Source organism: Nerophis lumbriciformis, linkage group LG29 (genome assembly GCF_033978685.3).
Source record: "Nerophis lumbriciformis linkage group LG29, RoL_Nlum_v2.1, whole genome shotgun sequence".
In the NCBI taxonomy this organism is placed as follows: domain Eukaryota; kingdom Metazoa; phylum Chordata; class Actinopteri; order Syngnathiformes; family Syngnathidae; genus Nerophis; species Nerophis lumbriciformis.
In genome coordinates this window covers 34,688,334-34,714,122 of record NC_084576.2, presented here as the reverse complement: position 1 = coordinate 34,714,122, position 25,789 = coordinate 34,688,334, and the positions used below count along the sequence as shown (strand labels likewise).

The following is a 25,789-nucleotide window of genomic DNA, read 5'->3' as shown; positions in this document are numbered from 1 at the left end:
TATATATATATATATATATATATATATATATGCATGCATATATATATATATATATATATATATATATATATATATATATATATATATATATATATATATATATATATATATATATATTTATTTATTTTTCTTTTTTTTTTTTTTCTTTTTTTTTTTCTTTTTCTTTCTTTTCGGACAATAAGTCGCAGGTTTTTTTCATAGTTTGGCCGGGCTCCAGTGCGATTTATATATGTTTTTTTCTTTATTTATTATACATTTTCGGCAGGTGCGACTTATACTCCGAAAAATACGGTATATATATATATATATATATATATATATATATATATATATATATATATATATATATATATATATATATATATATATATATATGTATATATATATATATATATATATTGCCAAAAGTATGGTGTCCAGCCATCCAAATGATGAGAATCACTAATCACTTGGCCCGGTGTATCAAATCAAGCACTTAGGCATGGAGACTGTTTCTACAAACATTTGTGAAAGAATAGGCCGCGCTCAGTGATTTCCAGCGTGGAACTGTCATAGGATGCCACCTGTGCAACAAATCCAATCCTGAAATTTCCTCGCTCCTAAATATTCCAAAGTCAACTTTATTATAAGAAAAGTGACGAGTTTGGGAACAACAGCAACCAAGTGGTAGGCCACGTAAACTGACAGAGAGGTCAGCATAGTGCAAAGACTTTCTGCACAGTCACTTGCTACACAGCTCCAAACTTCATGTCACCTTCCAATTAGCCCACGTACAGTACGCAGAGAGCTTCACGGAATGGGTTTCCATGGCCGAGCGGCTGCATCTAAGCCACACATCACCAAGTCCAATGCAAAGCGTGGGATGCAGTGGTGTAAAGGACATCACCACTGGACTCTAAGAGCAGTGGAGACGCCTTCTCTGGACTGATGAATCACACTTTTCCATCTGGCAATCTGATGGACCAGTCTGGGTGTGAAGGTTGCCAGGAGAACGCTACATTTCGGACCGCATTGTGCTGAGTGTGACATTTGGTGGAGGAGGAATTGTGTTGTATATATATATATATATATATATATATATATATATATATATTTATATATATATATATACTGGAGGTCTTGGGTGTGTGATGTAAGGCTTTATGTTATTGACACAACACAGTAGTTCTATAGAAGTTGTACAATGATGTGTGTCTTTAATTCCAGTGTGACTTGACAGGAAGCAAAGTAAAGAATGTTTGATAGTTGAAGTGTCCAGCATGAAAGTCTATAAAGTCATGACATGTGTTGTGTTGTCACTTGCAGGAGATAACAAACACCACACTACATTATTGACTGGCTCAGTTCAACTGCTCCATACACACACACACACACACACTAAAGATGGATTTAAAAGAACAGTTTTACAAAAAGCTCTGTTTTTAAAGACCGAAACTAATGTTTGTTTGTGGACAAAATGTCTAAAAAGAAGTGTCTGTGTTGGTGTGGAAAGAGCCTCAACAGAATAGCACGTTCCTTAACGCCATATCTGCAACCTGCAAATGGATTTCATGGCCACATTAGTGAGGAACAAAGGCAGTTTTGTCCTCCCAGTCAGAATTCGGTCCTTATCTCCTCGTGCTGGCAGCTCCACTCCTCATACACAAACATGGAAGAAGTTCACTCTTCTACAATACTCACTAGCACTCAAACTCTGAGAGACTATTTACACTCCAGACTATATCGCTCTTCAAAGGTTATTTCATCATTTTCCACTAGGGATGGACAGTATACCAGTACTAGTATAGTACAATGTGTCATATTCCGTACTATACCGCCTCTAAAAAGTACCAGTGCCCGCCCCCGCCGCATGACGTCATGTCGTCCCATTGTGACATTGCTGGGTTTAGGAGCAGAGGAGCATGTTGGGCAGCGCACACACACACACAGAGTACTTAGAAACAGACACAGTGTGTAGACAGAAAAGGGAGAATGGACACATTTTGGTGTAAAAAGTCAAGATAAAGGTGAAGTTAGAACACTGAAACACCCTCAGGAAGAGCTGCTTTAACACATGCAGCTAACATCCATCCACAGTGTTTTAGCTACTTCTAAATCACTAATCCTGGTCTCCATGGCAACAAATAAAGTAAGTTTCTTACAAGTAGCATTATCACTGGAGGACGAGGAATAGCTAAACATGTTTCACTACACACCGTCGGAGGATACAATAGCTCACCACCGTCACAATGTAAACAAATGCCATGGGTGGACCTACACCTGACATCCACTCAGGGCCGGCCCGTGGCATAGGCCGTATAGGCAAATGCTAAGGGCGCCGTCCATCAGGGGGCGCCACGCAAGTGCCACAAATGTTGGAGAAAAAAAAAAAAGAAAAAAAAGTTGGTACTATTATTTCTAAATACAAAAAATAATCCCACGTTAATTAAAATGCAAAGTAAAGCATATTTAATAAAAATATTATTTGTTACAACATTACGCCCCCCCTCCTCCCGCACGGTGCGCCCCCTCCCTTCCCGTATCATGACTCTTTTTGGACGTCACCACATCAAAAAATCAACACAAGATGTCAAAACGGCCAAAACTGTCAGGTGCCCAGGGAAGAAAAAAGAGAAAAGAAGAGGAGGAGAAACGAGAAAAGACAGCGGTAGCAGGTAGGTAACGTTAGCCTACATGAAATTATTTGTCTGTTACAGAATGTGATAGTAACCTGGCTTTTTAGCATTAAGCTAATGTTACATGATTCGGCAATTGCTAATCAATAAATAGCTAGTTCTGTTTTAACGTCGGGTTAATATTGTGGAGGGGGCTAAATTGTTATGGAAAATAATAATGTAACGTTAGGTAATTACAGTACTCCCACCTTACATTCCTCAGGGACATTTGTATTAGATCTTTTAAGTAGGTGTTTTTTGTTGACATTGTTATTGCCTTCTGGTTAGCTAATGTTTGCCCTGCAGGTAATAGTCACTTTTCCACCCCTTTATATATTAGGTATAGTTGTAAGTAAAAAAAAAAGGTCAAAGACAAAGCTATTCGGTTTCTTGTGAGTATATACAATTCACTGCCGATGTGGGGGGGGCGCCACCTAAAATCTTGCCTAGGGCGCCAGATTGGTTAGGGCCGGGCCTGCATCCACTGTAATGATACCAAGGACTATAGCGTACTACTATGATTATGTTGATATTTTTTAGCATCACAAAATCTTTTTTCCTTTTTTAAAATTCATATTATGTTTATAAAGTCAGTAAATACGTCCCTGGACACATGAGGACTTTGAATATGACCAATGTATGATCCTGTAACTACTTGGTATCACATCCATACCTAAATGTGTGGTATCATCCAAAACTAATGTCAAGTATCAAAGAAGATAAAAATAAAAATAAACATAATAAGAATAATGAATGTAAACAAATGCCATGGGTGGATCGACATGTGACATCCACTGTAATGATACCAAGTACAATAGCGTATCTAGTCGATACTACTATCGATATTTTTTATCGGCACGAAATCTTTCCTTTTTTTCAAATGTATATAATGTTTATAAAGTCAGTAAATATGTCCCTGGACACATGAGGACTTTGAATATGACCAATGTATGATCCTGTAACTACTTGGTATCACATCCATACCTAAATGTGTGGTATCATCCAAAACTAATGTCAAGTATCAAAGAAGAGAAAAATAAAAAGAAACATAATAAGAATAAGAATAATGAATGTAAACAAATGCCATGGGTGGATCGACATGTGACATCCACTGTAATGATACCAAGTACAATAGCGTATCTAGTCGATACTACTATCGATATTTTTTATCGGCACAAAATCTTCTTTCCTTTTTTTCAAATGTATATTAAATGTTTATAAAGTCAGTAAATATGTCCCTGGACACATGAGGACTTTGAATATGACCAATGTATGATCCTGTAACTACTTGGTATCACATCCATACCTAAATGTGTGGTATCATCCAAAACTAATGTCAAGTATCAAAGAAGAGAAGAATAAGTGATTATTACATTTGAACAGAAGTGTAGATAGAACATGTTCAAACAGAAAACAGCGCGACACCTACCCTTTACATCAGTATTTCTTCATCAGTATTGGTTTGTTAGGTATTATATTTTATTGTATGATCCTGTAACTACTTGGTATCAGATCCATACCTAAATGTGTGGTATCATCCAAAACTATTGTCAAGTATCAAAGAAGAGAAGAATAAGTGATTATTACATTTGAACAGAAGTGTAGATAGAACATGTTCAAACAGAAAATAAGCAGATATTAACAGTAAATGACCAAGTGGATTAATAATCCATTTTTACAGTTTGTCCTTCATAAAGTGTACAAAATAATAGGTGTATAAATGACACAATATGTTACTGCATAATTAGGAGTCTTTGTTTGTTTACTTACTACTAAAAGACAAGTTGTCTATTTTATTTAAGAACTAAATGACAATAATAAACATTTTTTGTTACAATAAAGACAATAATGACATTTTTTGTGGTCCCCTTTATTTAGAAAAGTATAGAAAAGTATCGAACTACATTTTGGGACCAGTATCAAAATATTGGTATCAGGACTACACTAGTATAATGTCTTACAAATCAAATGTATCCACAATACAAAAAGCACAGATAGATTTTTGTTGAACTCACCAATTTTAACTCTTCCTCGTTCAGGTCCTTCTCCCATGACCAGAATGTTAGCTGGCTTCTGCACAAGATAGGGGAAAAAACCTGTTAGCGAGTATTTTGGTTTTCTAGTATTTGTCATGTCTGTGTAATCATGTTTTGTTTTAAGTCATGTTTTGTTTAGTTTCTGGCTTTTCACTCCCTTGTCTTGTTTGCATGATTACCCATTAGTTTCACCTGTTCCACGTTTGGACTCATTGTGCACTCTTGTTTGTCACCATAGCAACCATTAGTTTTCACCTGTCACGTCACGCACCTGTTTCACGTTTTGAGTCATGCACCTGATTTCACTAATCATGTCCATAGTATTTAAGTTCATTCATTTTCTGTTGTTCGTCCTGACGACATCCCCGCATGTATGCCCCCTGTCACACTCTGTCCACCTCTGCGCACTTCATGTCCGTGCCAAGTAAGTTTTGTTTCGATTCATGCCCCAGTTAGTGTTTTGTTTAATTGTTCATAGTTTCTGCCAATGTGCAAGTTTTGTGTTTATAGTCTAGTTTTTTTTACCTCCGCCATTGTGCGCGCTTTTCGTTTATTCATTTTTTTTGATAAATAAATCATGTATTTCCCTTCATGCCATGACTGGTCCAAATGTTCATTTGCACCACGGGAGAACAAACCACGCCACAGTCCAAGTCTTGACAGTATTAGCATTTCGGGGATTATAGATACAGTATATGCAATAAAACCCTTTTAAACTAATAAAGTGCAACAAAAAACAGTGCAATACATTTTAAAGGTGCAATAAACACATCACATCTTTCATATAATCCACAGCATTACCGTTTTTTTCTTCATTTGTTTCTCTTCATAACATGGTCACTACTGCATAGTTTCTAGGGCTGCGAATCTTTGGGTGTCCTACGATTCCATTCAATATCGATTCTTGGGGTCACGGTTCGATTCTAAATCGATTTTTTCCGATTCAACGCGATTGAAAAGGATTGTCTATTCATTGAATACATAGGACTTCATCAGGATCTACCCCAGTCTGCTGACATGCAAGCAGAGTAGACAGCTTTTATAATTGTAAAGGACAATGTTTTATCAACTGATTGCAATAATGTACATTTGTTTCAACTATTAAATGAAGCAAAAATATGACTTATTTGATCTTTGTGAAAATATTGGACACAGTGTGTTGTCAAGCTATTGTTCTTTGTTATAAATGTCTAATGATAATGTCAATGAGGGATTTTTAATCACTGCTATGTTGAAATTGTAACTGATATTGATACTGTTGTTGATAAAATTCATTTTTGTTGCTTTGTTGTGTGTGGTGTTTGTGTCTCCTCTCAATTGCTCTGTTTATTGAGTGTTGCTGGCTCGGCTTTGCTTTTGGAATTGGATTGCATTGTTATGGTATTGCTGTCTATTGTTTTGTTGGATTGATTCATTTAAAATAAATACAAAAATGAAAAATTAAAAATACAAATAAATAAATAAATAAAAAATACAAATTAATTCGAATCCATTTTTTCCCACACTCCTAATAGTTTCTCTTGTTAAATTCTTATTTTTACTATGTCATGACTTGGTCCGGGGTGTTTGCTTTTCCGGGATGCAACGGAAAGTTGGCTCGTGCGAGACGGGAATGAAGGTACATGATTTATTATTATCAAAAAAAAGGAATAAATGAAAGCGCGCACAGTGGCGGAGAATAAACTATGAAACCAAAAGACTATAGCAAAAAAGTACAAACAAAAAACACGCACAATGGCGGAGAACAAACTATGAAACCAAAAGGACTATAAATATGGAACAAAAACTTACTTGGCTTGGACAAAAGTAGTTGCTTGAGGAATTGACATGAAAAGAAGTATCAGGCATGAACAGAGCATAAATGTGTTGTGAGGTCGTCAGGACGAACAACAGAAAATGAATGAACTTAAATACTATGGACATGATTAACAACAGGTGCGTGACATGACAGGTGAAACTAATGGGTAACTATGGTGACAAAACAAAACAAAAGTGCACAAAAAGTCCAAAAATAAAACCTGATCACACAGACAGGACATACTACTATATTTTTATTCTTATTGTTACTTTTTATTTGTATTCTTTTTGTTCCTTTTTATTTGTATTCTTATTATTATATTTTCTATTTTATTTCCATGTATACCTCCATTATTTACTTTTTAAATTCTTTTAAATTCTATCTCAAATCTGTACACTGCTGCTGGAATTAACATTTTCCTGAGGGAACACTCCTGAAGGAATCAATAAAGTACTATCTCTCTCTCTCTCTCTTTCCTCTTTAATTCCTGTGTTCGGGGGCCTCTACTAGCTACTTTGACAGTGTCAGCCACATCAACACACTTAATAAGCTGAGACTAATATGTTTATTTGTGTGTGTGTATTAATATAATGATGTGATGCAGCCAGGATGGGAAACTGCAAACAATGGCAGTGAGTAAACATCAAAATGAAATGTTTACTGTGCAAAGCCGAAAAAGAAGCGGCTGTTAATGTCCGACACAAATTTGAGGACACACATTCCGCTATTTCCTGAACTTAACACAATAATGGCCAGCTAAGCACTCAGAAAGCAAGCATAGCATTAGCATTAGCCAGTGTCGGAGGCAGATATTTACATATATCCGAATTTAAGTTGTACTTCTTTCATTTCTTAGTCATATTTGAAAACAGCTCGTGTTTTCCATTTCTTCTCTTGATGCTCTGTCAGCAAGTAAACTGTGTGTGTTAACCTTGAGTTCTTTGGAATGTATTATGACTAGGGAGACGTTGTGCTTGTATTATGGCTAGGGAGGGGGAAGGAAAGAAGGGGTTTTTGGCATTGGGAAGACAGACCATTTTGGGAGGCGCAATAGAATGTTCTAGGGTTAGACTGGTCTCAAAATGTATATTGGCAAAGCTTTGAAAATATACAACAAAATACCTATTCTGTCTCTGGTGGTTTTGTGTGTGTGTGTGTGTGTGTGTGTGTGTGTGTGTGTGTGTGTGTGTGTGTGTGTGTGTGTGTGTGTGTGTGTGTGTGTGTGTGTGTGTGTGTGCGCACGTGAAAAATCCTCCAATGGAATCTGGATCTTAATTCTAAAGAAGAAAATCCTGATTTCCAGTTACTTCAGTGGTGTTCGCTCCTGGAAGTCTGATTGCGTCGTTGCATCACTGAGGTCACAGAAAGGTCATTGAGGATTATTGCTTTTAAACTTCCTGCTCATAACACCAAGCAGTAGTCACTAATGTGGTATGAGATTACAGATAAATATCATCTAGAGCACAGGAGGCCACACCCTTTCTGCTACTTTCCAATGCACCAAGTGGAGGGGATGATTCATATATATCATTTATATTCATTTATTTATGGAAGAGATGTTAACAAGTTTCATGATAATACAAGCATGTTTCTTTCATGAAGACAAGAATATAAGTTGATGACTTGCATTGATAGGCATCAGACAGTAGTGATGATAACCTCCACATTTTACAATGGAGGAGACAAAAAGTCCTCCTTTCTGTCCAATACCACATGAAAGTTTGTCCAGCCTCCATACTCCTTTTTATGCACTTTACAAGAAATACATTGGCGGCAAACTCCCTAGCTTGCTAGCTTTCTGAGACTCTTATTTTGTTAGCGCAGGCAGGATGAAGCAACACTTTTATTGTGAAGACAGGAACTGTGCAGTCGGTCTTTAGAGTTTTGACGGCATGTACGGTTGAAATAAAAAGTGTTTCTGGCCTTCCTGTCGGTCGTTTTTTCTTAATAATGACGTGGCAGCAGCCAGCGTCATCTCACAAGACCCTCGGGTGCCCTGAATGTCAATCAAGTGACCAAAGTCACGTCTTGGTGAAGATTGATGATCCATCATTTTTAGATCTATTTGTTTAATGCCTGGCTGGTGATGGACTGACACACCCTCCACCGTCCACTGACACACCATCCACTGACACACCCTCCACCATGCACTGACACACCATCCACTGACACACCCTCCACCATTCACTGACACACCCTCCACCATGCACTGACAGACCATCCACTGACACACCCTCCACCATGCACTGACACACCCTCCACCATCTACTGACACACCCTCCACCGTCCACTGACACATCCTCCACCATCCACTGACACACCCTCCACCATCCACTGACACACCCTCCACCATCCACTGACACACCCTCCACTGACACACCCTCTACCATCCACTGACACACCTTCCACCATCCACTGACACACCCTCCACCATCCACTGACACACCATCCACTGACACACCCTCCACCATCCACTGACACACCATCCACTGACACACCCTTCACCATCCACTGACACACCCTCCACCATCCACTGACACACCCTCCACCATCCACTGACACACCCTCCACCATCCACTGACACACCATCCACTGACACACCCTCCACCATCCACTGACACACCATCCACTGATACACCTTCCACCATCCACTGACACACCCTCCACCATCCACTGACACACCCTCCACCATCCACTGACACACCATCCACTGACACACCCTCCACCATCCACTGACACACCATCCACTGACACACCATCCACTGACACACCCTCCACCATCCACTGACACACCCTCCACCATCCACTGACACACCCTCCACCATCCACTGACACACCATCCACTGACACACCCTCCACCATCCACTGACACACCATCCACTGACACACCATCCACTGACACACCCTCCACCATCCACTGACACACCCTCCACCATCCACTGACACACCATCCACTGACACACCCTCCACCATCCACTGACACACCATCCACTGACACACCATCCACTGACACACCCTCCACCATCCACTGACACACCCTCCACCATCCACTGACACACCCTCCACCATCCACTGACACACCCTCCACTGACACACCCTCTACCATCCACTGACACACCTTCCACCATCCACTGACACACCCTCCACCATCCACTGACACACCATCCACTGACACACCCTCCACCATCCACTGACACACCATCCACCGACACACCCTTCACCATCCACTGACACACCCTCCACCATCCACTGACACACCCTCCACCATCCACTGACACACCCTCCACCATCCACTGACACACCATCCACTGACACACCCTCCACCATCCACTGACACACCATCCACTGACACACCCTCCACCATCCACTGACACACCCTCCACCATCCACTGACACACCCTCCACCATCCACTGACACACCATCCACTGACACACCCTCCACCATCCACTGACACACCATCCACTGACACACCATCCAGTGACACACCCTCCACCATCCACTGACACACCCTCCACCATCAACTGACACACCCTCCACCATCCACTGACACACCATCCACTGACACACCCTCCACCATCCACTGACACACCATCCACTGACACACCCTCCACTGACACACCCTCCACCATCCACTGACACACCCTCCACCATCCACCGCTAGCTGGTGAAGCAGGTAATGGCCACCCCTGGTTTAGGGCATCTTGCGGCCCAGAGCTAATTTTTTAGCAGCCCTTTTAAAAAATATTATTACGAAAAAAACCTAAAAATTGGAATTACAGAGCAAACTATACTAGAGTTGTCCCAATACCAATATTTTGATACCGGTACCAAAATGTATTTAGATACATTTCTAAATAAAGGGGACCACAAAAAATGTGATTATTGTCTTTATTGTAACAACAAATGTTAGCGTACATGAAACATATGTTTATTATTGTCATTTAGTCCTTAAATAAAATAGACAACTTGTCTTTTAGTAGTAAGTAAACAAACAAAGACTCCTAATTATGCAGTAACATATTGTGTCATTTATACACCTATTATTTTGTACACATTATGAGGAAATGTAAGGATAAAATATTGCAGTATTGACACTAATAACCAGAGGTGGGTAGAGTAGCCAGAAATTGTACTCAAGTAAGAGTACTGTTACTTTAGAGATTTATTACTCAAGTAAAAGTAAGGAGTAGTCACCCAAATATTTACTTGAGTAAAAGTAAAAAGTATGTTGTGAAAAAACTACTCAAGTACTGAGTAACTGATGAGTAACATATACACACACACACACATATATATATATATATATATATATATATATATATATATACACATATATATATATATATATATATATATATATATATACAAATATATATACATACATTGATATATACAGTATATAATTTATATTTATTTATTTTGCCGTTTTTGTTTACATGTTAAAGGTGTTTTAATGAATATACATGCATGTTTAACACATATAGATTCCTTTCTTTCATGAAGACTAGAATATAAGTTGGTGTATTACCTGATTCTGATGACTTGCGTTGATTGTAATCAGACAGTAGTGATGATAACGTCCACGTTTTCAAATGGAGGAGAAAAAAAGTTCCTCCTTTCTGTCTAATACCACATGAAAGTGGTGGGTTTTTGGCTTCTTATTCGTCCAGCTTCCATATTCGTTTTTATACACTTTACAAGAAATACATTGGCGGCAAACTCCCTAGCTTGCTAGATTGCTAGCTTGTTTGCGCTGGCTTTCGGAGACTCTTATTTTGAAAGCGCAGGCGCGATGGAGCGGCACTTTTATTGTGAAGACAGGAACTGTGCAGTCAGTCTTTAGGCTTTTGACGGGATGTACGGTTGAAATAAAAAAGGGTATTTTTTCCTTCACACTTTTGATTGATTGATTGGAACTTTTATTAGTAGATTGCACAGTACAGTACATATTCCGTACAATTGACCACTAAATGGTAACACCCCAATAAGTTTTTCACACTTCTTTAAGTCAGGTCATGTGACCGCCTGGCTCTATTTGATTGGTCCAACGTCACCAGTGACTGCATCTGATTGGTGGAACGGAGTGAACGTCACCAGTGACTATTTGTTGAAACGCAGGCACTATGAAGGCCAAAACAAACAAAGTGTGCATTAACAGATCGATCAAAATTAGTAGCGAGTAGCGAGCTGAATGTAGATAAAAGTAGCGGAGTAAAAGTAGCGTTTCTTCTCTATAAATATACTCAAGTAAAAGTAAAAGTATGTTGCATTAAAACTACTCTTAGAAGTACAATTTATCCCAAAAGTTACTCAAGTAGATGTAACGGAGTAAATGTAGCGCGTTACTACCCACCTCTGCTAATAACACAAAGCTGTCATGTCAGCATTGTTTGACTTCAAAGCTGTCATTGATGAATAAACAAACAAAGAAACAAACAAGCGTATAATTCACAGATGGGTCTGAAGTTGATCCACAGATTCAAGCCTTGAGAGTAAAAATAATATATAGTGATGTATGACCTATAGTTTTTATTTTATGAGTGGGGGCCTTTTGGGTCTCCAAGACCTTTAGTGCTAGCTTTTTGAAACTGTCATTATTTAAAAAAATAATATTGAATCAAAAAAAGTGTGAATAATACACCTATTTAAGGCTTCATTTACTTCAGGGGTGCTCACACTTTTTCTGCAGGCGAGCTACTTTTCAATTGATCAAGTCGTGGGGATCTACCTCATTCATATATATCATTTATATTTACTTATTTATGAAATATATGTTTTTGTTAACAACTTAAAGGTGTTTAATGATAATACAAGCATGTTTAACACATATAGTTAATATTGTTAATACATTAAAGGTGTTTAATGAAAATACAAGTATGTTTAATACATATAGTTAATATTGTTAACAACTTAAAGGTGTTTAATGATAATACAAGCATGTTTAACACATATAGTTAATATTGTTAATACGTTAAAGGTGTTTAAAGATAATACAAGTATGCTTAACACATATAGATTCCTTTCTTTCATGAAGACAAGAATATAAGTTGGTGTATTACCTGATTGTGATGACTTGCATTGATTGGAATCAGACAGTGGTGCTAAAAACGTCCGCATTTTCGAATGGAGGAGAAAGAAAGTCCTCCTTTCTGTCCAATACCACATGAAAGTGGTTGCTTTTTGGCATCTTATTTGTCCAGCTTCCGTACTCCTTTTTATACACTTTACAAGAAATACATTGTCGGCAAACTCCGTAGCTTGCTAGCTTGTGCACGCCAGCTTTCTGAGACTCTTATTTTGGTAGCGCAAGCAGGATGAAGCAGAGCTTTTATTGTGCAACTGTGCGGTCGGTCTTTGGAGTTTTGACGACAGGTACGGCGCCAGAGTCTGTTGAAATAAAGTGTTTGTCGCCTTCCAGTCGGTCATTTTAATGAGCTGGCAGCAGCCAGCGTCATCTCAGAAGACCCTTGGGTGCCGTGAATGTCAATCAAGTGACGAAAGTGACGTCATAGTGAAGATTTATGATCGCTCATTTTTAGGACTATTTTTTTAATGCCTGGCTGGTGATCGACTGACACACCCTCCGAGATCGACCGGTAGCTCGCGATCGACGTAATGAGCACCCCTGATTTACTTCATATCAAATATTCCATTTTGGGGAAAAAATATTGCATATTGTGTGTTTTTTGACATTAAAAAAAGTGTGTTCTTTGAGAAAAAAGTGCTATACGATGACGGATAGATCTGAAGCTGATCTACAGATATTAAGGTGTTGAAGGTCAAACATATATGACTTACTTTTAACACTTTAATGGCTGAGGTCCTTATGGATGGCCGGTATGTTTAACATTCACCAAAATGAAAGGTTTGGTTGGTATTACAAATGAAAGTGGAAAAAAGAATTGGACAGACCTGATCTAAGGACACAAACAACAGTTCTTTGGCAAGAATCTGACATCTGATGTTTCCAAATCAACTTTATCTGAATCCCCTTGAGGTGTTTGTGCGTAAATGAATCCTTTAGTTTCGCAGTCTGACTTTTCTGTTGCTATGGAGACAGCACTAATAATACAATCTGTAATTCCTGTGATTGTGTTTAGCAACAGCTTGTTTCACAGTCTCAACTCAGAAGTCCGGCCTCATCATTTGCTTACAAATTGTATGACTACTTTCATCGTTTACTTTAGGCCGAAGTGATTTTTTATGCCTAACCTGAGGAGAGAGGATTCATTAGGTCTGGACAACTAATGACCTGTAAAATACCCACTAGAGTGTCAATGGGGAAGCGGATCCACCATTAAGAGAATGCCAAGAGTGTGCAATCAGAGCAAAGGGTGGCTACTTTGAAGAAACTAGAATACAAAACATGTTATTTCACCTTTTTTTGTTAAGTACATAACTCCACATGTGTTCATTCATAGATTTGATGTGACAATCTACAATGTAAATAGTCATGGAAATAAAGAAAACACATTAAATGAGTGCTACCATTTACCATAAAATATATGGTTGTTTTTACAATGTATTACTGTAATGTAAAAACAGTAGCACATTTTTAACAGTAAAAAAACTGCCGCCTCAGTTGCTAGATTAAACATAAACAGTTGTACTGGTTTTGCATTTACACAAATATGTTGTAAAAACAACAACCGTGCAACAAAAAACTCAGTTGCCAGAATAAAAAAACAAAAAACAGCGGTACTGTTTTTCTATTGACCGTAATATGTTGTAAAAAAAAAATAAATTAAAAGCTGTATATTTTATAGTAAAATTTTGGTGACTCAGTTCCCAGTTTTTACTGTAAAATCTACTGATTTTTACATATGATAATAAAAAATCTAGCAAATTTGGATATTATTCACTCCAAACTTTTGGCCTGTACTGTATATATATATATATATATATATATATATATATGTATGTGTGGGAAAAAAATCACAAGGCTACTTCATCTCTACAGGCCTGTTTCATGAGGGGTTCCCTCAATCATCAGGAGATTTTAATGGGAGCATTCACATACCATGGTTTATATAGGGCACAGAGTGGGTGGGTACAGGCTGGCGTAGGGGCGTGGTGATTGGCTCATGTGTTACCTAGGAGGTGTTTCCGTCTGTGGCGGCATGCTGATACAATTTCGCTGCGCTTGTTGAGGGATGACAGGTCTGGACGGTATATAATAAACAGCAAACCGTCAACTTCCTCGACGTCACTTTCAACCTGAGAAATAACAGCTACCAACCATTCACGAAATCCAACACAACACTCCAATACATGCACCATGACAGCAACCACCCACCCACCACCACGAAAAGAATACCTACCGGAATTAATAAAAGGCTATCGATGCTGTCATCTAGCAAAGCTGAATTTGACCAAGCAACCCCCCCGTACCAAAAAGCCCTTGATGAAAGCGGATACAACTTCACCCTCACCTATGAACCACGCCAGGAAACCAACCAAAAAAGAACAGAAAACGAAACAACATCATCTGGTACAACCCCCCCATACAGCAAAAACGTCTCAACTAACATTGGCCACAAATTCCTCACTCTGATTGACAAACACTTCCCCAAAGGCAACACCCTAAGAAAAGTATTCAACAAGAACAACATTAAATTGAGCTACAGCTGTATGAACAATATACGACAAATCATCTCAAACCACAACAAAACAATTGCAAATGAGCCGTCGGCCCCCGGACAGAGCGACCCCAAAACCAACAAAGGCTGCAACTGCCGCAAGAAACCTGATTGCCCTCTCAACGGGGGGTGCTTACAAACATCAGTTGTTTACCAATCTAAGGTAACACGCAAGGACATTAACACATCCGACACATATGTAGGATTAACCGAGGGAGAGTTTAAAACCCGATGGAACAATCACAAGGCTTCTTTCAGGAACCAAAACCTGCGGAATACCACAGAACTCAGCAAACACATTTGGGACCTCAAAGACAATAATGTTGAATATTCAATAACATGGCAAATTCTTGCATCCAGCACACCTTACAATAGTGGTAATAAAAGATGCAACCTATGCTTGAAAGAGAAACTGTTTATTATTTACCGTCCAGACCTGTCATCCCTCAACAAGCGCAGCGAAATTGTATCAGCATGCCGCCACAGACGGAAACACCTCCTAGGTAACACATGAGCCAATCACCACGCCCCTACGCCAGCCTGTACCCACCCACTCTGTGCCCTATATAAACCATGGTATGTGAATGCTCCCATTAAAATCTCCTGATGATTGAGGGAACCCCTCATGAAACAGGCCTGTAGAGATGAAGTAGTCTTGTGATTTTTTTCCCACACATACATATATATATATATATATATATATATATATATATATGTATATGTATATTATATATACATACATATATATATATATATATATATATATATACATATATATATATATATATATATATATATATATATATATATATATATATATATATATATATATATATATATATATATATATATATATATATATATATATATATATATGTATGTATGTATGTATGTATGTGTATATATATATATATATATATATATATATATATATATATATATATATATATATATATATCCAATGATAAAAGTGTTTTCAGACAGAGAGGAAGTCAGAACTAAAAAAATAACAAATGGAAATGTACAATACATGTAGAGAAAAGTGTGTGTCATTACCATTGTGCAGTCTTAACAATGTTTGCACAGGAGGTTGGCTTTGTGTGCTAAAGTAAAATTTGCAGTATATATATATAAGGCGCACCGGATTATAAGGTGCATTAAAGGAGTCATATTATTATGATTATTTTCTAAATGTAAAAGACTTCCTTGTGGTCTACATAACATGTAATGGTGCTTCTTTGCTCAAAATGTTGCATAGATGATGTTTTACACATCATCTTCAACTCACTTTCTGACCGGTCTTATTTATGTGCCTCCACTTGGACAGCGTCTTCTCCTTGTTGTAGCGTGCAAGGACGGGAGTGGAAGAAGTGTCAAAAGATGGCGCTAACTGTTTTAATGACATTCACACTTTTACTACAATCAATAACGGAGCAGCATCTCCTCAACCGTGGCTCACTAGTGCAACAACAACAACACCCGAAATGTGTCCCATGACCGGAACTCTCTAATAACTAAAGTTCCTTGGGTGAATAATGTAAAGTCACTACACCGGTATGTTTTAGTGCTTTCATGGTGAGTTTACTGACAGATATAAGTAAGAACTTTACACTACTTTATATTAGAAATGGCAACAGTGGAGGATGAATGTCACATAACAAGAAGATAGAGGAAAAAGAAGAAGATTATCCACTACGGTGTCAGCACGGACTACAAAGGTGGACGTGCACAAATTTTCAGGACTTATGCAGATCCCAAATACAGATCAGCAGGTACCAGAAGGTAAGAAAAGTTGCTTTTGCATAATATTGTGTCATGACTTGGTCTTGGGTGTGTGCTTTTCCGGGATGCAACGGAAAGTTGGCTCGGGCGAGACGGGAATGAAGGTACATGATTTATTTATTATTATAAAAAAAAAAGGAATAAATGAAAGCGCGCACAGTGGCGGAGAATAAACTATGAAACCAAAAGACTATAGCAAAAAGGTACAAATGAAAAGCACGCACAGTGGCGGAGAACAAACTATGAAAAACAAAAAGACTATAAACATGGAACAAAAACTTACTTTGACAAGGGACATGAAGCAGGATCTTAGAGGATGAAGAGAGTACATAAGCATACATGTGGAGAGAGGTCGTCAGCAAGACAAACTGAAAAACACTGAACTTAAATACTACAGACATGATTAACGAAAACAGGTGCGTGACTCAAGACGTGAAACAGGTGCGTGACGTGACAGGTGAAAACTAATGGGTTGCTATGGTGACAATCAAGAGTGCACAATGAGTCCAAACGTGGAACAGGTGAAACTAATGGGGTAGTCATGGAAACAAGACAAGGGAGTGAAAAGACAGAAACTAAAGAGTCCTATAACTAAACAAAACATGACTTAAAACAAAACATGATTACACAGACATGACATATTGTGAAACAAAACAGCAGATAATATGTCTTACCTTATACACACAGCATAATAATACTCCTATGTTGAAGCACAGTACAATCCATCAAGCGGTGTGGCTTAATAGCTTACCAAAGACGTACTAAAACATTTTGACGGATTTTTGACTGCCGTGTGTAATGTTCTATATTTTCAATGGAACATTTAAAGTTTTAATGTCACTTACTTGAGTCATATTGCAGTCTACACGTATCTCTTATGTGTGACTGCCATCTACTGGTCACACTTATCATTACACCATGTACCAAATAAAATTGCTTCGAGGTCGGTAAGCACAACCAGAATTATTCCGTACATTAGGCGCACCGGGTTATAAGGCGCACTGTCCAGTTTTGAGGGGGGAAAACGGATTTTAAGTGTGCCTTATAGTCCGGAAAACTGAACGAAAGAGGTGTGCAATTACCAAAGCGTTATAGTCTGGTGTGTCGTGGGAGATGATCTCATTTCACCAATTGGGTTAAAAATATTGTTTGCAAAGCAGTAATTATAGTCTGCAAATGATGTGTTGTTGTTGAGTGACTGTGCTGTCTAGAGCTCGGCAGAGTAACCGTGTAATACTCTTCCATATCAGTAGGTGGCAGCAGGTAGCTAATTGCTTTGTAGATGTCGGGAACAGCGGGAGGCAGTGTGCAGGTAAAAAGGTGTCTAATGCTTAAACCAAAAATAAACAAAAGGTGAGTGCCCCTAAGAAAAGGCATTGAAGCTTAGGGAAGGCTATGTAGAACTAAACTAAAACTGAACTGGCTACTGTCATGACTGGGTCTTGGGTATTTGCTTTTCCGGGATGCAACGGAAAGTTGGCACGGGCGAGACGGGAATGAAGGTACATGATTTATTAATACATCAAAAAAAAGTACAAACGAAAAGCGCGCACAGTGGCGGAGAATAAACTATGAAACCAAAAGACTATAGCAAAAAAAGTACAAACGAAAAAACACGCACAATGGCGGAGAACAAACTATGAAACCAAAAAGACTATAAACATGGAACAAAAACTTACTTGGCTTGGACAAAAATAGTTGCTTGAGGAATGGACATGGAAAGAATGGACAGAGCATAAATGTGGTGAGGTCGTCAGGACGAACAACAGAAAATGAATGAACTTAAATACTATGGACGTGATTAGTGAAAGCAGGTGCGTGGCTCAAAACGTGAAACAGGTGCGTGACGTGACAGGTGAAAACTAATGGTTGCTATGGTGACGAACAAGAGTGCACAATGAGTCCAAACGTGGAACAGGTGAAACTAATGGGTAATCATGCAAACAAGACAAGGGAGTGAAAAGCCAGAAACTAAACAAAACATGACTTAAAACAAAACATAATAATAATAATAATAATAACTGGGATTTATATAGCGCTTTTCTAAGTACCCAAAGTCGCTTTACATGTAGAACCCATCATTCACACCTGGTGGTGGTAAGCTACTTTCATAGCCACAGCTGCCCTGGGGTAGACTGACGGAAGCGTGGCTGCAATTTGCGCCAACGGCCCCTCCGACCACCACCTATCATTCATCATTCAATTCACCGGTGTGAGCGGCACCGGGGGCAAAGGGTGAAGTGTCCCGCCCAAGGACACAACGGCAGCGGTTTTTGGATGGTAAGAGGCGGGGAGCGAACCTGCAACCCTCAGGTTTCTGGCACGGTTGCTCTACCCACTACGCCATGCCGCCCCTAAAACATGATTACACAGATATGACAGCTACAAAGTAAACAAAAACAGAATGCTGGACGACAGCAAAGACTTACTGTGGAGCAAAGACGGCGTCCACAAAGTACATCCGAACGTGACTTGACCATCAACAATGTCCACACAAAGAAGGATTAAAAACAAGTGAAATATTCATGATTGCTAAAACAAAGTAGATGCGGGAAATATCGCTCAAAGGAAGACATGAAACTGCTACAGGAAAATACCAAAAAAAAGAGAAAAAGCCACCAAAATAGGAGCGCAAGACAAGAAGTAAAACACTACACACAGGAAAAGTCCAAATAAGTCAGGGTGTGATGTGACTGGTGGTGACAGTACACCTACTTTGAGACAAGAGCTATAGTGATGCATGCTTGGTTATGCTTTAAAGTCATATCCAACAACTTTTTACTGTCAACTGAGTTACGTTTTTTTAATGATTTCTGCTGGTGGTGTGCCTCCGCATTTTTTCTACGCAAAAAATGTGCCTTTTTGCTCAAAAAAGGCTGAAAAACACTGCCCTAGTGGACGTCAATGACAACTACATTGGAACTAAACACGTGGTGTCTGATAGAGAACTGTCAACAAATGTGCATTATTAGGGACCGCAATGTCCCTTTGGGACAGAGGACCCTATTGTAATTGTAAGGTTTTATTATTATTATTCCGCCGCCTCTTTGAGCTGTAATTTGACCCCCTTTACATGCTTCAAAACTCACCATATTTGACACACATCAGGACTGGCGAAAATTGCGATCTAATTAAAAACCTAGCCCCAAAACTCAAAATTGCGCTCTAGCGCCCCCTAGGAAGAAAACACAGACAAAACTGCCTCTAACTCCCAGTAGGAATGTCGTAGAGACATGAAACAAAAACCTCTATGTCTCACTTAGACCTACATTTCATACACTGACATCTTTCAGCAAAAATCAACAGGAAGTTTGCAATTCCCCCTTCAAAACAAAACTTTTGCCTCTTTGAGCTGTAATTTGATCCCCTTAACATGCTTCAAAACTCATCACTCACTGGACGCACACATCAGGACTGGCAAAAATTGCGCTCTCATAAAAAAATCCAACCCCAGAACTCAAAATTGCCCCCTAGGAAGAAAACACAGACACAACTGCTCCTAGGAAGAAAACTCAGACAAAACTGCCTGTAACTTCCAGTAGGAATGTCTTAGAGACATGAAAAACCTCTATGTAGGTCTCACTTAGACCTACATTTCATAGATTGACAACCCCCAGCAAAAATCAACAGGAAGTTTGCAATTCCCCCTTCAAAACAAAAGTTTTGTAAAAACCGGTCACCTTTTTTCAAACATTATCTCCTCTGAGCGCGTCTGTCGTGTCGGCTTCAAACTAGCACAGGAGAGAGATTGAACCCTTCTGATTAAAAGTTGACGAAAGAGTTTTAATTACTGCTCCAGTTTGGATTTTATGTGCCGTCAAAGTCGGTCCCGTCCATCGCTGCTTGCAGCTTTAATTATTATTGCTATTATTACAATGTGGAAGGGAGTGTTCCTGGCTGGGAGATGCAGATGCACTGCAGCGATAGATCACTTCCAGTAATCCACCTGGCGACAGACTGATGGTACGGTCCAATGAGCATCAAGTTACATAACCCTCATGGGGGCAGGACGCAACGCTGGGAGGATGTGGTAGTGTGGCTGGCGGTGGGTGGGACACGGGAGGAGGAGCAAGGGGGGGGGGGGGGATGGGTACCATGCAGTGGCACAACGCCAGGCATGGAAGCTATGTGGGGGGGGGGCAGAGCTAAGCATGTTATGTAATGGTGTGTGCGGCTCAATCACACATCTTGTTAGTCGTCTACTCACACTTACGATTCTTCCTTTCAGGAAATAAAGACATTCAAGGCACTGTGGGGATTTCACAATAATGTACCCTGTTTCATTTGTTTGTACAGAGAGTTTGTCACCTGCCCAGAGATGATCATCTGGCCAACACGTACATGAAAGCCCTGGTCATGAACCCATGAACTCCCTTTCTGTTTCATCTGACATCACATGGACAAAGATAAGACCTTCTGGAGGAAAGTTCTGTGGTCAGATGGAACAAAAATGGAGCTGTTTGGCCACAATAGCCAGCAATATGTTTGGAGGAGAAAAGGTGATGCCTTTAATCCCAGGAACACCATGTCTACCGTCAAGCATGGTGGTGGTAGTATTATGCTCTGGGCCGGTTTTGCTGCCAATGGAACTGCTGCTTTAAATGGGACAATGAAAAAGGAGGATTAGCTCCAAATTCAAGTATTTTAACATTTAAAAAAAAAAATCCCACTTTTCCCAAAATTCACACATTTTCATGAAATTCCCATTCAAATCAATGGGACATTTTTCAAAGTTCCACAGTTTCTCATCCGATTCAAACCGTTCCAACTCCAAAATATTCAATATTTTCAAAATTGTGTGCTCTCCTTCAACAATTAAAAAATAAATTTTCCAAGAATTCCCAGTTTTCAGGGACATTTTTCCCCATTCAATATGAATGGGACATTTTTCCAAGTTGCACAATTTCCACATTTTTCAACCCATTCCAACCATTCCACCTTCACCACATTCCACTCATCCTGGACATTCAAACTATCATTTTTACGAGTTCAAAAAAATTCCAGGATTTTCCAGAATTAAATTTTTTGCAAAGCCCTATTTCCACCCTTTTTTCTGGCGACTACTTTTCAACCGTCAAATAATTCCTCTTAATCAGGACAAAAAAACAAAGTTGTTTGTTGAACTGGAAAAAGTTCCCACAATGGAACTGCTGCTTTAAATGGGACAATGAAAAAGGAGGATTAGCTCCAAATTCAAGTCTTTTAACATTTTCTAAAAAAAAATTCCCACTTTTCCCAAAATTCACACATTTTCATGAAATTCCCATTGAAATCAATGGGACATTTTTCAAAGTTCCACAATTTTTCATCCGATTCAAACCGTTCCAACTCCAAAATATTCAACATTTTCAAAATTGTGTGCTCTCCTTCAACAATTAAAAAATAAACCTGGGGTTTTCCAAGAATTCCCAGTTTTCAGGGACATTTTTCCCCATTCAAAATGAATGGGACATTTTTCCAAGTTGCACAATTTCCACATTTTTCAACCCATTCCAACCATTCCACCTTCACCACATTCCACTCATCCTGGACATTCAAACTATCATTTTTACGAGTTCAAAAAAAATTCCAGGATTTTCCAGAATTCCATTTTTTTGCAAAGCCCTATTTCCACCCTTTTTTCTGGCGACTACTTTTCAACCGTCAAATAATTCCTCTTAATCAGGACAAAAAACAAAGTTGTTTGTTGAACTGGAAAAATTTCCCACAATGGAACTGCTGCTTTAAATGGGACAATGAAAAAGGAGGATTAGCTCCAAATTCAAGTATTTTAACATTTTCAAAAAAAAAAATCCCACTTTTCCCAAAATTCACACATTTTCATGAAATCAATGGGACATTTTTCAAAGTTCAACAGTTTTTCATCCGATTCAAACTGTTCCAACTCCAAAATATTCAATATTTTCAAAATTGTGTGCTCTCCTTCAACAATTTAAAAAATAAACCTGGGGTTTTCCAAGAATTCCCAGTTTTCAGGGACATTTTTCCCCATTCAAAAGGAATGGGACATTTTTCCAAGTTGCGCAATTTCCACATTTTTCAACCCATTCCAACCATTCCACCTTCAACACATTCCACTCATCCTGGACATTCAAACTATCATTTTTACGAGTTCAAAAAAATTCCAGGATTTTCCAGAATTCAATTTTTTGCAAAGCCCTATTTCCACCCTATTTTCTGGCGACTACTTTTCAACCCACTTCAACCGTCAAATAATTCCTCTTAATCAGGACAAAAAAACAAAGTTGTTTGTTGAACTGGAAAAATTCCCACAATGGAACTGCTGCTTTAAATGGGACAATGAAAAAGGAGGATTAGCTCCAAATTGTTCAGGACAAGCTAAAATCATCAGCCCGGAGGTTGGGTCTTGGGCGCAGTTGGGTGTTCCAACAGGACAATGACCTCAAAAGTGGTAAAGGAATGGCTAAATCAGGCTAGAATGAAGGTTTTAGAATGGCCTGACTTAAAGGTGTGGACAATGCTGAAGAAACAAGTCCATGTCAACACATTTAGCTGAACTGCAGCAATTTAGTGGTCAAGTGGTCAAGCAGAAGCTTGTGGATGGCTACCAAAAGCGCCTTATTGCAGGTCAACTTGCCAAGGGACATGTAAGCAAATATGAACATTGCTGTATGTATACTTTTCACCCTCACATTTTCAGTAGAGCCATAATAAATTCATCAAAGAAGCAAACTTCATGAATGTTTTTTGTGAGCAACAAGTATGTGCTCCAATCACTACATCACAACAAAATAAGAAATGATTGTAAAGTCAAGACAGCCATGACATGATGTTCTTTACAAGTGTACGTACACTTTTGACCACCACTGTATACTTGAGTACTTTAAAGGGGACATTGGATGATTCTAAAATCCATTTGCAGTAACACACTTCCTTCCTTTTGGTGTAGATAATAGGTATTGGATATGCCTTGGTGTATATTTTGTGTACATTTCGCTCCACAGTCACATTTATAACCCGCTTTTTGAGTCAACCGACATTTGCCAATTTTGTAGCAAACTGGATCTTTGAGAGTGCCAAAGCATGCGAGCGACTCTGCCATGTCGCTGACTGCTGGGGATGTTGCAGAGCAGACAAAGACAGTAAAAGCCAGTCAGTAAGAAGTGGCTTAGAGCTGTCTGTCTGCTCAGGTCCTGCCCTTTGAACTCTGACCTTAACTTGTCCAAGTATATTTATAGACTGGTCAACATCTGTTAGTCACATAAGTCGTTCTTGAATCCTGTGAACTTGGATTCTACAATTCTGCATCACCTCCAGTTACAAGCAGGCTTCATGTAGGATTGTAGAACAGGCTGTTTTATGACAGACATCATGCTGCTGAACTATAATACCATTATCAATATCATCCTCCAGTTCCTACTTAGCAGTCATTTTACCTTTGGTCATGTCAGCTGTGCAAATAAGTCAACTGGAGAGTGAGTATTGTAATCCAAGAGTCACTAACATCCGGATCCAGACGTCTTCCTATACGGACTATAAGACCTATACAATGAAACCTCCATTTCAGAACACCTCTATTTGCCATCTTTTTGGTTTACAAACCTTTACATTGCACCAAAAATGCTTATGTGTGCGAACCATGTTGAACAACCACTTCATTCATTCATTACTTTTGCATGCCATCTTTTTGAAGAGGCGAAGCCCCGACGTCACATCCTGTACACACGAGCGTGGCCATTTCCAAGAGCTTCCAAGGCGAGCTGCACTTCTGACTCCTGTATTTCCACACTTGTCGTACCTTGCGTCGGTGAACCGGTCTTAGAGAACACTTTGTCTGATCAGATATGCTTTAAATAGGTCCAAACAGGCTGAAGAAGGAGTCCTATCGGGTTCTTTTGGCTCATGGGACTCCTGAGGCAGCAGACAGGTACCGACAGGCCAAGCGGTGTGCGGCTTCAGCGGTCGCGGAGGCAAAAACTCGGACATGGGAGGAGTTCGGGGAGGCCATGGAAAAAGACTTCCGGACGGCTTCGAAGCAATTCTGGACCACATTCCGCCGCCTCAGGAAGGGGAAGCAGTGCAGTGTCAACACCGTGTATGGTGGGGATGGTGTTCTGCTGACCTCGACTGCGGATGTTGTGGATCGGTGGAGAGAATACTTCGAAGACCTCCTCAATTCTACCAGCACGTCTTCCTATGAGAAAGCAGGGCCTGGGGAATCTGTGGTGGGCTCTCCTATTTCTGGGGCTGAGGTTGCCGAGGTAGTTAAAAAGCTCCTCGGTGGCAAGGCCCCGGGGGTGGATGAGATCCGCCCGGAGTTCCTTAAGGCTCTGGATGTTGTGGGGCTGTCTTGGTTGACAAGACTCTGCAACATCGCGTGGACATCGGGGGCGGTACCTCTGGATTGGCAGACCGGGGTGGTGGTTCCTCTCTTTAAGAAGGGGAACCGGAGGGTGTGTTCCAACTATCGTGGGATCACACTCCTCAGCCTTCCCGGTAAGGTCTATTCAGGTGTACTGGAGAGGAGGCTACGCCGGATAGTCCAACCTCGGATTCAGGAGGAACAGTGTGGTTTTCGTCCTGGTCGTGGAACTGTGGACCAGCTCTATACTCTCGGCAGGGTCCTTGAGGGTGCATGGGAGTTTGCCCAACCAGTCTACATGTGCTTTGTGGACTTGGAGAAGGCATTCGACCGTGTCGTTCTTGAATCCTGTGAACTTGGATTCTACAATTCTGCATCACCTCCAGTTACAAGCAGGCTTCATGTAGGATTGTAGAACAGGTTGTTTTATGACAGACATCATGCTGCTGAACTATAATAACATTATCAATATTATCCTCCAGTTCCTACTTAGCGGTCATTTTGCCTTTGGTCATGTCAGCTGTGCAAATGCTCAGAGAGTATGGGGTAACGGACT

General features: G+C 39.6%; 1 protein-coding gene across 2 annotated transcripts in view; it reads right to left on the bottom strand.

The window, feature by feature from the left end:
- The window catches only part of cdk19 (cyclin dependent kinase 19), a 140,222-nt gene that overhangs the window by 63,836 nt on the left and 50,597 nt on the right, over positions 1–25,789 (bottom strand). For both annotated transcript variants that reach the window (XM_061924430.2, XM_061924429.2), the window contains one exon: positions 4,670–4,727. In XM_061924430.2, coding sequence (XP_061780414.1) covers positions 4,670–4,727 — 58 coding nt within the window. The remainder of the gene's footprint in view (positions 1–4,669; positions 4,728–25,789) is intronic.